Source organism: Microtus pennsylvanicus, chromosome 13 (genome assembly GCF_037038515.1).
Source record: "Microtus pennsylvanicus isolate mMicPen1 chromosome 13, mMicPen1.hap1, whole genome shotgun sequence".
Classification (NCBI taxonomy): domain Eukaryota; kingdom Metazoa; phylum Chordata; class Mammalia; order Rodentia; family Cricetidae; genus Microtus; species Microtus pennsylvanicus.
In genome coordinates, this window is record NC_134591.1 from 67,696,333 (window position 1) to 67,709,838 (window position 13,506).

The 13,506-nt window shown below is 43.2% G+C and overlaps 1 protein-coding gene and 1 non-coding gene across 6 annotated transcripts in view; both read left to right on the top strand.

The window, feature by feature from the left end:
- Positions 1 to 5,292: 5,292 nt before the first annotated feature.
- Positions 5,293 to 13,506, top strand: part of Hnrnpr (heterogeneous nuclear ribonucleoprotein R) — a 34,679-nt gene continuing 26,465 nt past the window's right edge. Inside the window, exons 1-4 of one of the 5 annotated variants that reach the window (XM_075946579.1) lie at positions 5,303 to 5,415; positions 8,471 to 8,636; positions 10,800 to 10,918; positions 11,484 to 11,591. In XM_075946579.1, coding sequence (XP_075802694.1) covers positions 8,480 to 8,636; positions 10,800 to 10,918; positions 11,484 to 11,591 — 384 coding nt within the window. In that variant the 5' untranslated portion in view covers positions 5,303 to 5,415; positions 8,471 to 8,479. Of the gene's footprint in view, positions 5,416 to 8,467; positions 8,637 to 10,799; positions 10,919 to 11,483; positions 11,592 to 13,506 lie in introns of all 5 variants that reach the window. The other 4 variants (XM_075946580.1, XM_075946583.1, XM_075946581.1 and 1 more) reach the window with 4 other exon arrangements.
- LOC142834513 (small nucleolar RNA SNORA8) lies at positions 12,863 to 12,991 on the top strand. The gene has a single exon (XR_012907604.1). It is a non-coding gene; the product is annotated as a small nucleolar RNA SNORA8 (small nucleolar RNA).

A 13,506-nucleotide genomic window follows, 5' to 3' on the forward strand; every position in this document is an offset into this window, starting at 1 on the left:
ATTTATTTATCGGGCTGGAGAGATGGCTCAGTGGGTAAGAGAAGAGACTTTGGAAGAGCAGACAGTGCTCTTACCCACTGAGCCATCTCTCCAGCCCAGTTACTGATGTTTTGACTCTGTCCCTGGGAAGGGGACAAAGTGACCCTCAGATGTTCCCCCTTACCTAATCTGATCTGGCAACTGCTCTCCAGCCAATTATTGGTAATAGCCCTTTTGAATAAGCCAGTCATAATAAAGAACATCCCCCAGACACCCCCCTTGCTTCTGTGGCCTTTTCCTTTAAAAGTAGCCTGTACCAGCCATTCGGGGTCTTTCTGACTCCTTGAATTCTAAAAGACCCTGTCATGACAGAATTAATAAAATCCTCATGCTTTTACAACAACTGTGGTGTGAGATATGGTCTCTTGGGGAGACTCTTCCTCGGTGATTGGACTCTAGGGTTCAACAAGTGAAAATTATCTATGAAGATGCTCCCCCAAAATGGAAACATACTTTCCATTTAAAAATAGTTTTGGTTGGCTGGAGAGATGGCTCAGTGGTTAAGAGCATTGCCTGCTCTTCCAAAAGTCCTGAGTTCAATTCCCAGCAACCACATGGTGGTTCACAACCATCTGTAATGAAGTTTGGTGCCCTCTTCTGGCCTTCAGGCATACACACAGAGAGAACATTGAATACATAATAAATAAATTACAAAAAAAAATACTTTTGGTTGCCGGGTGGTGGTGGCGCACACCTTTAATCCCAGCACTAGGGAGGCAGAGGCAGGCGGATCTCTATGAGTTCGAGACCAGCCTGGTAGTTCCAGGACAGGCTCCAAAGCCACAGAGAAACCCTGTCTCGAAAAACCAAAATCAAAAAAAAAAAAAAAAAAAAGAGCTAGTTCCAGGACAGGAACCAAAAAGCTACGGAGAAACCCAGTCTCGGAAAACCAAAATCAAAAAAAAAAAAAAACCTTTGGTTAAGGGCTGGAAAGTCGACTTAGAGGTTAAGAACACTTATTGCTCTTCCAGAGGATCTGAGTTTAATACTCAGCACCTACATGATGGCTCACAACCATCTGTAATTCCAGTTCCAAGGGGTCTGACACCCTCTCCTGATCTCTGCAGGAACCAGGCACACATATGGTAAATAGAATACTTGTAGGCAAAACACTCTCATTCAAGAGAAGGAGAAGAAGAAAAGCAAAAAAACCAAAAGATAGAAGCAAAACCAAAAACACCTAACCAAAAAGATATGGGTCAGACACAACAGTACACACCTTTGATCCCAGCACTCAGTGAGGCCAGTCTGGTCTACATAGTGAGTTTCAGGACCTGGCTCAGCAAACAAGCAAGCACGTCTTCATTCACATTGTGAACAGTGTATGTGAAAGCTTTGATCTGAATGTCCTGGGCCCTGGAATTTTTCCAAGACACAAAAGCTTATTTAAATTTTTTTTAATTATTTATTTTATATGATTTAGTGCTTTGCATACCTTATATCTGCATACCTTACCTTACATGTGTCTAGTGTCTAAGAAGGTCAGAAGAGGGAGATGGATCCTTTGAGACTGTAGTAACTGTGAGGGCCAGCCCTGATAATCTTTACTTCCTCCAACCATTATCACCTGGGACTCTGGTCATAGATGAATTTTTTTTTTTTTTTTTTTGGTTTTTCAAGACAGGGTTTCTCTGTGGCTTTGGAGCCTGTCCTGGAACTAGCTCTGTAGACCAGGCTGGTCTCGAACTCACAGAGATCCGCCTGCCTCTGCCTCCCAAGTGCTGGGATTAAAGGCGTGCGCCACCACCGCCCGGCATAGATGAATTTAAATGGAGTCTAGAGTCTCAATAGTTTACCCTGAGACAATGCCTGGCAGGCCCAGATTACCTGACCCCAATCCAAAAGCAGACCATTCAAAGGAAATTCCTGGCATTCCATGCACTGTAGATAGAAACACCTGCCAGCATTTCACCAGGACACCCCTAGACGAATGTAAGCCAATCAGGGGTCCTGAACCTCAGAGACCCTTAACCCCCACCTTTATTATTGTTGGGTCCCTTGAGGACAGGCCTTCGCACCCCCACTTGATCTGTTTTGCACTCTTGTGGTTGGTTGTTTCTTTTTTTTAAAAAAAATATTTATTTATTTATTATGTATACAATATTCTGTCTGTGTGTACGTCTGCAGGCCAGAAGAGGGCACCAGACCCCATTACAGATGGTTGTGAGCCACCATGTGGTTGCTGGGAATTGAACTCAGGACCTTTGGAAGAGCAGGCAATGCTCTTAACCTCTGAGTCATCTCTCCAGCCCCGGTTGATTGTTTCTGAAAACAAGAACAATCTGTTGTTTTCAGCAGTGTTTCTAAAGATGTTTACCCCTAAGGTGATGAGCTGCTTGCTTTTGCTGGCTCAGCCTCCTCTGCTGAGGGCTATATATACTGTGTGAGAAAGTGGCATAAAGGCTTGTCTGCAGAACCTGAAGTTGTGTTGTGTGTTAATCCCGATGTTCCTCACTTAGACAGTTGCTGTGCTGGTGTGGCAACCACTGTAAAAACCCAATTCTAATTGAGCTCGGGGCTCTCCGGTTATTCCAATACGTTGGACATGTGGAGAGACCGAGTTTGCAAACTTGATTAAAATAAAGGCTCTTTGCCTTTACATATTGGATTTGGTCTCCTTTGTTGGCTTTTGTGGGGACCCACGGATTTGGGTATAACAGTAACAAGACTTTTGTGAGCCACCATGTAGGTGCTGGAATTGAACCTGGGTTTTTCCAGCTTCCAGAACTTTTATTATTATTTTCCCTCCAAGTTGGGGTCTGAACTTAGGGCCCTTTGTATGGAAGTACATGCTCTAACACTGAACCACAGCCTCAGTTCCCAGCATGTCTGTGTTTTACAGAATGGGTGCCATAGCCTCTTTAGCATGGCTATGACAGAATACCTGTGATGGGGTAATACAGGTGCGTGCATGCGTGTGTGTGTGTGTGTGTGTGTGTGTCTGAAAGGAGGTGCAGACCAAGGGCAGAGGAGGATGCTGGGTATCTTGCTCTTCTGCAGCAGACTTCTCGACCAGCGAGAAAGAACAACCACCACACCAGGATTCTACTCAGATCACACTTTACTGGAGTGCCCTTGATTGATGGGGAGCATGAAGCGAAGGGGGCAGGAAACGAGGGGCAGGAAGGGAAGAGCAGGAAGCGAGGGGCCGAGGGCACTGAGGCAGCTGCTTAAATAGGGAATTGGCACACGGGTTGCCCTGTGATTGGCTGCCACCAACAGCTGACACCAGACCGCATCGGGATAGGCCCAAGGACCCTTATCCACCGAGCATTCGGGAACTGGGGGACGCGCTGCTCTCAAAGGCATAGCCAAATATGGAGTTGTTTATTTCCAACAAGACAGGATGTCGGCGCCATCTTGTAATGGCGATCCTGTCCGGCTCACTACACTCTTCCACCCTCCATGTCAATCCCTTGAGACAATCCCTGTGATTCTCAGCCCTATTCAGCACTGGGGATTACAGCCCAGGCTTTTTGCAAAGGTGCACAGATTCAAAGTCAGTTGTAGGCCCATTTCTGTATGGCATGGCAGCCAAGCCATCAAGCCATAGGCCACACCTGAGATGGGTCACATATCCTGCCAGGCAGGCTGTCTGTCGCTAACCTAACAAAGGTTGTTGTTCCTTTCTTTATAATTTAGAGTCGTGTCTTCTCCCCTCCCCACCCCTTTGTGCCTCCATGGCTGTTATGTTGGGATCTGGTCAAGAGAAATAATTGAGGGTCTGGGCTAGCATCAGACCCCTCTTTTGCGACAGGGTTTTTCTGTGTAACGGTCCTGGCTGTGCTGTTCTGAAACTCACTTTGGCCTTGAACTCAGAGTACACTTGGCTCAAAGTCAGGTTTTTTTTTTTTTTTTTAAGATTTATTTATTCACTATGTATACAGTATTCTGTCTGCATGTATGCCTGCCCGCCAGAAGAGGGCACCAGATCTTGCTCCAGATGGTTGTGAGAATTGAACTGCTGGGAATTGAACTCAGGACCTCTGGAACAGCAGGCAGTGCTCTTAACCTCTGAGTCATCTCTCTAGCCCCCATAATAGGATTTCAATTTTTAAAGTTCTATAGACAGGGAAGTCCAACGTTGTTGGGCACACAGGGTAAGAATCTTCTTGCAATGTCACCCTATGGTGGGAGTGCAAAAGATGTAGAGAAAACCAGAGTCAGATATCAAGCTCACAGCCTGAAGGCCTTCCACAGTCAGCATCAACCCACTGAGGGTGGAGTCCTAGTGCCTGAAACACCTCCCATTAAAGGCCCCACCTCTCAACACTGTCACAGAGGCCATCAAGCTCTCCACACGTGCATTCTTTCAGACGTACATTAAAAAACGCAGGGCTCGATGAACAATTTGGTTTATTGGGTTTGAGGAACTTCATTTCCAGATACATTTGGAAGCAGATCCCTCGACCCTCACTGAATTGGCAGTTGGGTTTGGGATAGGAGTGACAGGTGCGAGGTTTATGAATGACAGGAATTAGTCTCTTTGGGGAAACGAACGCTTTGCCTCCTGGTAGATCCAGTGTCCCACCTACTCTATGCTCCAAACTCTGGAGTCCTTGACTTCTGTTAACATGGCTCTTGAGTCCGATCCACTTTATTCTGTGTGGAAAGGAGCCAGGGAGGGAAACAAGCACTTTTCCCGATCGTTCCAAGGGATGCTTTTCTACCGAAAAATCTCCAGCCAAACGATTCAAGTCATCCTTCTGTTGTGTTTCAACTGGGGCCAAAGTGATCTAGCGACGGAGCCGAACGTGGAAAAGGGTGTGTTGGGACCTCCGCTATCCGCTCTGCCAGCAAGGCGTGAGGGAAGGTTGGGGGATAAGCAACTCCCGCGCCGGGTAGCAGCGCCATTGCAGAGCGTGGCCGCAAGGACCCGAGGGGGCGGGGCTCCGGAGGCGGCCACGCGGCGCGAGGCCTAGATTTTCGGCCTCGTAACCGTGCTAGACGAAGTGGGAGGAGCTTCGGCCACGCAAGGCCTGCAGCCCCGCAGCCTCGCCACTACCAGGGGCTCCCACCAACAGACCCCTTTGTGTGCATGCCCCCGCCCCGGAGGCGCCTCAGCCAGTGGCGCTGAGAACCCTCATTGGCTCAGCCCGACGGCCACGCCGATTGGCTCGCGGAGCCACCGGCGTGGGGGCCGCTCTCCCTCTCTCTTATTGGCCCGCTGAACTGCCTGTCACGCAACCTCCAGAGCTGATTGCTCGGCCGCACGGAGTCCCTGGAAGTAGTTCCGGGAAACCCCGCGTGCTGCCGGGATCGCGTCTCGGTCCGTGAGGGGGGGGAGGGGGTGGCGCGCGCGCCATTTCTAGTCGTTTTCAAAGCGCCTCGCGCTGATTCTCACGGGCCCGGCCGCCGGCCCCCCGCTCTGCCCTGGTGAGTCTCGCGCCGGCCCGTGGGGGGAGGGGCCGGGAGTCCCGGTTTGACCGGACTCGGCCGGGCCCGGGCTCAGCGACCTGGTCTGCAGTTTGGGTCTTTGCTCCGAGGCCCCAGGGTGGGGGTGGGGATGGGCCGGGGGCGGCTTCTGCTCGGGCCGACCGCGCAGCCGTGGGCCTGAGTCCTGCCGCGGCGCTTCCTCTCTCGCTCATCACCCTCAGCCCCTCCGGTGCCCGGTCTCTCGGTCCGCTGTCCTCCGCGCGGCCTGCCGGTCTCGCGGTGCTTTTCCCGCCTCCGCCCGCCGCTCTCGGCGGCCCGGCCGGGTTAGGATTTCAGGCATTTTTCTTGACCCCAGCGCTCTCCCCCTAGGCCCGCAATCGGGCCTGGCCCGCATCTCGCCGGGCATCGAGTGGGATGTGTTGAGAACCGGGTCGCGCCCGAGGGGGTGGGGTGAGCCGAGGGCGGGGTGCAAATCCCAGGGTTACCTGAGCGGGGAGCAAAACTTTTGTGGGAGTCGGAGCTGAGGGGCCGAGGTATGGGGGGTGCCTCCTACCCGATCCCCGTCCTGCATGCTTGGAGCCTAGATTTGAAGGAAAAAATGACTACTAGAGGCCGTGACACTTGGTTTCGAGCGGCGCCTGAGCTAGGTAATTCTGAAAATGTCCTAGGCGCTCCAGATTGAAAAAGCGCTTCTTTTTCTTACACGGTAGTGACCATGTGGCCAGAATTTCAAGACGAGAGCCCAGGGGTTCTTGAAAGGGCCAGTCCTTTCTTGTTAACCTGCTTGAGAATACTTTTTCCTCCTGCCCTTGGAATCAGTCGTAGTGATTAAGGGCTTGACACTACCGAGCTTTGAGATAACGGTTAGCCTTCGTTGGTTCTTTTAAAGCCCTTCTCTTTACATTTTGCTTAGAGATGCTCGCCAGAAGTCAGGGAGGAGCTAGTGTTGACTTCCCAAGTCTCCCAGTGGCCCTTATAAATCCTACTTTAAATGGCTTTGTTTTTTTTCAAAAAAAAAAAGTTTAGGTCAAAGATTCCAGTTACGTTAGTCTATTTGCTGCATCCAGAAATATGGTTTGGCTGTGTGGCATTGTGTTGCATTGACATGAGTTTTAAATGGTCTCATAATATAAAAGTCTTTTAAATGAGCACTTTGTATTCGGCTTGAGGTTTTCTTTTTGTCTTGTTCTGAAGGTTTTATTTTCTGAAGTCTATTTTACTTTTTTTGGGTTAAAGTTGACAAAATGGAAATTTTAAAACAATTTCAATATCGGTGATAGTCATAACTGTCTTGTGCTTAAAATATAACTTGTCATTTTGCTTCACGCATACTTTAAAAAAAAAACACTTCACCTTAACAGATACTCATTGAACTTCTCCTTTAATTTGCTTCTCCTGTAACCTAGTATTCACAGGTGCAGTGCTGTGATGGTCTTGTGGTAGAACTTTTGAGTTGTGGTGGTCTTACTGTAGTGTTTGGGAGGGGATGGGAAAACACAACTCTATGTTCACAAAAAGACTGGGGATTTTAGAATACTTCTGAGAGGACTAGGTTGTATTAATCAGTAAATATGCTCATCTTATGTGCTAATAGTTTCTTGTGCCGCCAGTTTTGGATGTTTCCATTTTTTGCTAGTTTATCAGAATCTGAGGCTTTCCTTGAGAAACGTTTATCTCTTCAGACTTTGACTACAGTCGGCGTCTCTGTAGAGAGTTTCGTGATGCTGGGAAGTCATGCAGTTCAGGTCATTCTCAGAGTAACACCGGTCACATTTTCCTTCCTGCTGTTGCCTCCCGGCCCTCTTCGGCTTTCTCCTCTCATTAACTTCAACTAAATACCAGTGGATGTTCTAGCGAAGAGTTGTTTTACATCAAGAAACATCACCTGGCGCATTTGCATAGTGTTTGATGAGTTAATCTGGAAGTGATTGGTTATTTTAGGAGTTAGTGCTTTTAGGTGACTTGTATTTTCTTCTTAGCTGTCTATCTTGAGTTTCTTTAAGAAAAGTAGGCATTTTCTTGAGACCCACCGTCATCATGCCTTTATTTCAGTATGTTCCGCAATATCTTTATTGTGCCACCAGTTATCTTCATCACATTATAATTTCACCGCAAACAAACACTTAAATTCCCTGACTCTGAGGTAGTATAGACTGGCCTTGTATGCTTTTGTGATTATTTACTCTCTCTTCAGGGAATTAGTCCATTTCAGCATTATATACAGGCTGAACATACAAAATGATTTTGGTAGGCTAATCTGAGAAATCTGGCTGAAGTTTATGCCAAGCAGATAGTGTTTGTGAAGTTTTTTGGAAGTTGTCCATTCAGCATTTTTTGCAGCTTTCTTTCACTGACAAGAAAAATTCAGTTTGTACTTCTGATTTTTTTAAAGCAAAAAGCAACCTCAACTTATTTTTATGTAGACTTTAAACAATGGCTTAGCTTTTAAAGTTGGTCATTTTTTCTTTTAAATCTGTGAATGGGAATAGCAAATTAATCTTAGAACAAAATTAATGTGAAAGTTGTGTTTTTGTTTTTTTAAGTTAGGTGGAGAGAATCCAAGCCACCAGCTCGTTGAACTAGATACAACATGGATTTATTTCATAGCTATGTTGTTTCTGAAGCAGAGCTAGGAAAAATGGAAAGTTCTTAAACCTTGACTAAGTGATGTGTGGGTATTCATTCTGCTTTAAACCAAACTTTAGAAATCTATAAGCTGAGGGGCTTTTAGGATTTTGTGGTGGTTTGTTGATCTGCTCCCCAGAACACAATGGCTGCTTTTGTTACTCAGCAATTGTACCTTCAGTAAATTCAAGCCCTTTTAACCCAGAGTACATGAAGTTGCTTAAGAATCTAATACTTCCATGTACGTTTTCTATAGTTTCACAAGATTATTATTGAAAATTTAGATCAGATGCTCACAAAAGGCATAAGATATTCTGGATAGTTGTTATTAGCAGCATGTGTACAAATTAGTTCAGATAAGTCATGCATTGTCCTACAAACTAGTTATTTCTGGCTTAATGTAATATAGCTCCTGAATTTTTTCCAGCAGCATAATAAAATGGCTAATCAGGTGAATGGTAATGCGGTACAGTTAAAAGAAGAGGAAGAACCAATGGATACTTCCAGTGTAACTCACACAGAACACTACAAGACACTGATAGAGGCAGGCCTCCCACAGAAGGTGGCAGAAAGACTTGATGAAATATTTCAGACAGGTATAATATGCATTTCTTGTTTCTGACTGGTTATGAAAGTGAGGGCAAACCACGTTGAATTTTACAGATTTTTAAGGTTAAATAATGCTTACTGTTTCTGATCTGTGTAGAGCTGAATATACTTTCCCTTCATTGAGGGCATATTGGGTTTGACTTTGATATTCCTATTTTATTATTTTGAAGCCTTCTTAGTGTTGAATATGCAGTCTTAGTTGTTTCAGAACAGAACATCAATTTGTCTTAGATTTACTACCAATTAAAATGTATGTTTCAGCATACCAAATTTTGCATTTCCCCCTTAACCTAAATCAGTCATCATTTTGCTTTTACTTTTCTACTTTTAGCTTTTTAAAAGTGACTGTTAAATCAGCTTAGGTCTGATTAGGTGGCATAATAAGAAGAATAGTTAGACTGTACTGTCTGAAACGATAATATGTCAGACTCCTTGAGAGTTTGTGGCCTGTCTAGTTTCTAATAGACAGAAATTCACATCTCTCAGTAATTTGGAAGTGTTTGGTTTGTAACAGCTGTTTTTTGTTTTTGTTTTTTTTTTCTTAATGTGTAAGTCCCATGCTCAAGTGCTTAAGCAAATTTGAACATCTTAATTTGGTTGGTTGTAAGTGGTTTGAAGTTTAAAGAGGGAGAGAAATATTTACCCTTAGGGAATGGTGTTCGTAAATAAATGTGTCCTCCTTTGGGGCCATAGATGGAAACTTTCTTCCTCTGTGTTTGTGTGCCTATTCAGATCAGGAGAGAGGATTGAATTGTTTCTCTTAGACATAAGTTTCAAATGCAGTAGACAAATAGCTGTGCTTTTTTTCTTAAAATATTTTAAATCTCACAGTTGAGATTTAATTTTAGATACTAAAATGGCTTATAAAAATGACTCCTGAGTGATAGTCCCACTTGAAAACCAGTTCTCAGGAACTTTCTGTGACATTCTGCCCTAGAGAACTGGCAGTGATCTGCTTAGAGATGCTCCCTGGATAGTGTTTTGTTACTGCTAAGAGGCTGATGGTTTGGGTGTAGGATTGTATTGACAGGATGGGTTGATGATTGTCCTGAGTTGTGGCTTTGGGTGATGGTATGAAATATTCAAGTAAGTCACTTAGCCATGCTCATCATGAGCTTTTAAAATGTGACATGGCAACGTTTTTAATCAATAACTTTGCAAGTGGCATCACGTTTATTTTCAATTTATTTACTGTATGAAATAAAGTTCTTTTTGGCTTTTCCAGAATAGGATCACTTTTGGTGTTGGTTCATATGGACTTGGGGAGGGGGCTGTTAATCTGTCAAATATTTCTATTTTACATTGGATCAATTCTGAAAAGGTGCCTTATGTATTAAGTTATTTTTAACATAGATATTCTGTTTGAGTTAAGGAGACTACATATATAGAATGCAGCACATATATATTCTGCATACTTTATTTAAAAATCTAACATTTTTACTGACATTTGAAAGAAATGGTCATTATTGACAGTGTTGTGAATGCCACAGCATCTTTTAAGTCTTGGCTTGTTATTTCAGAAGAGAAAAAGACTGCCATAAATACGACATTGAGAGCTGATTTAGCAAGCTGCACTTGCATTTGTAGAATCATTGAAAATTATGCCTTTCCACATTCTGACTGCAGCAAAATAGATGCTTGGATAAATACATTTTAATTTATCATTGGTGCTAAGGAGGGAAAACCTTTGACACTTTTTGGAGTGGAAAGAATTAAGTAAAATTGGTTCTCCTATTTTTTTCCTACCTCTTCCATGGTGAACAATTAAAACAACCTGTGATTTGAATATTTATTAAGAAATACAGTGTATTCTTGCCACTCTAATATAAACCAGAATTTCTTAAATGAATGGTTCATCTTTAGTGCGGTATGTGCATCAGACTTTCAGAACTTACTGCTATTTGGAAAGTTGGAAACATTTTAGGATCTTGAGATTTTTTGTTGTTGTTGTTGTTTCAGTTAAAATTCATGCTTATAGTTGACATTTTATGTTTGATTTTTGTACTTTCTACATCTTATTTGTATAACTATATATATGCATATAGTTAAATGAGACTGTAGATTGTAAGAAATGAATGTAACAGCTCTCGCTAGGACAGTTTAGCTTGCCTCTTTGCAATAATGTTAACCCTTTTCAATTTGATTTTTAGGGTTGGTAGCTTATGTCGATCTTGATGAAAGAGCAATTGATGCTCTCAGGGAGTTTAATGAAGAAGGAGCTCTGTCTGTACTACAGCAGTTCAAGGAAAGTGACTTATCTCATGTTCAGGTAAGGTCAGTACTAGCAAATGCCTCTGAGCAGTTAATAGTCTGCAGCTTTTGAACTGTGACAGTCCTGTTTTTGCCTGTGGGGAAATGGTCTTTTTGTGTGTATGACTACCTCTCCTTTGAAAAACTTAAGGGAAAAAAGATCTGTGTCAGAGTTACTGAAGCATAAGCACAAAGCAAAAGTCTTCTCCACCTTTTTATACAGTAAGTTCCTTCAAAAGCTTAACCCATGGTTTGATTATTGTTATTATTAAGATTTATAAGTTTGAATTACTTACATTAAAAATATTCTTTGGGTTATTTGATCTATTTTTGTGTGAGAAATACTTTTAGACATCTTGGAAAGATAGTCCAGCTTCAATTAAATATTAATAAATGGAACACGTTTTTCCCCCCTCCAGTTTTGAAGGTAAGCTCCCTGAGGCTGTCTGTTCCTGTCTCTGGTACATAGTGACTACCATAAAAATATCTGTTGAATGAATGGAATGAAAATGAAATTTCATTGTGTATTTGACCCTTCAGAGATTCCTGGTAATTCTTGCTTTTGGATTGCTTGCATGTTTTAGAACAAAAGTGCATTTTTATGTGGAGTTATGAAGACCTACAGGCAGAGAGAGAAACAGGGCAGCAAGGTGCAGGAGTCCACAAAAGGGCCCGATGAGGCAAAGATCAAGGTAAACACGACGGGGGCAGGGGCTACAGTATTGGTACAAAAGCTCTAATTCAGGCCCTTCCTTCGTCTGACATAGATGCATGCTTTTACTTTCTTTATAAGCACTGTTTATATTTTGTTTGTTTGCTACAGGGTCCCATTATGCAGCTCAAGCTGGCATGGTACTGTGTATCCCAGGCTGGTCCCAAATTCATGGAGATCCTGCCTCAGCCTCCTGAGTGTTGAAGTGAAAGGCCTGAATTGAGCAAGTCTGGGACTTTTTCCCTTGGGAAAAACTGTTGTATACTAACTTTCTTTTTAAATTTTCCCTGACCTCAGTTTATTTATAAATGGTAATGGTTGTGCTTACCTCCTGGAGTAGTGGAGATTAAGTGAATTCATATGTAAAGTGTCCACCCTCTCCAATCATCATTATTATTTAGATAAACTGCTTTGAAAGACAAATAGGCTTTTCTTGAAAGACCTAGTAAATGGGTATTGTTTTGTAGAGATTACCCCCAGCCCCAGCCTTGGGGGATCTGATCCAGTGCTTCACACCTGCTAAACAAGTGCTTGATCCTGGGCAGGACTACCAGATTTAATTTGAATGGTATTGAATGTTGGAGTTGTTTGTTATGGTGGCTTATGTTTAGATATACCTAACTTTGTAATGTGCCTTTACACTTTTATCCTCACCATTTGTAAAGTGACCTAGTCGCATTCCTTTAAAAATTTCAAACTAATGCCAGCCAGCCTGGTCTACAAGAGCTAACTCCAGGACAGGCTCCAAAGCTACAGAGAAACCCTGTCCTGAAAAACCAAAAAAAAAAAAAAAAAAAGATTCAAACTACTGTATAAAAACTCTGGTTGACCCCTTAACGACTCAAAGATCCCAGCCTTTAAAGATTTTTTTTTTTCGAGACAGGGTTTCTCTGTGGCTTTGGAGCCTGTCCTGGAACTAGCTCTGTAGACCAGGCTGGGCTCGAACTCACAGAGATCTGCCTGCCTCTGCCTCCTGAGTGCTGGGATTAAAGGCGTGCACCACCATCGCCCGGCGCCTTTAAAGATTTTTACTTCCGGAGTACCCCCTCTGTTTTGCTGAAGGCCTTTTTCTCTCTCTCTCTCTCTCTCTCTCTCTCTCTCTCTCTCTCTCTCTCTCTCTCTCTCTCTGTATGTGTCTCTCTTTTTCTTCATCCCTAATTAAAGCCTTTCTTTAACCGCCTTCAATTCTGGTTTGAGGTAGTAGTTTAACAATTTGCATTTACTAACTAGCTGATTGGCTGTCTATTTGCCTTTAGTGATGGGTATACTATGGAAATAGTATGTGTAGTTCAAAAGACAGTACAATAGAAATTCACTGTCTGGCATCATTGGTTTCCTGGCTTTGTGCAAGATAAACCTGGTATTTCTAATGATACAGTTAAAAAAAGAGAAATAATTTGTGTATATTTTGTATTAGTTAAGAGTATCTATTGTTGTGATAATACTATGACCAAAAGCAATTTGGGAAGGAAAACGTTTATTCCATCACAGTCCATCACTGAGGAAAGTCAGAGCAGAAACTCAAGGCAGGAACCTGGAGGCAGGAACTGATGCAGAGTCTGTTGAAGAACCTTACTTACTGCCTTCCTTCCCATAGTTGGCCCATTTTGCCTTTTTATACACCCTGGGACCACCTGTCTAGGGATGGCATTGCCTTCGTGTGTTGAGCCCTCCTATATCAATCGTTAATTAAGAATATACCCCATAGACTTGCCAGGCAGTTTTATGGAGTTTTTATTAATTGTCTTTTCTAGATATGTCTAGGTTGTATCAAGTTGACAATCCAACCAGTACAATTGCTAATTTGTATGTAGTTTGTATAATATGTATACTTGGTTGTATTTGATATTACATGTATATTTGTTTTTAAAAGCTTTGAATCAAAGGTAGAAAAA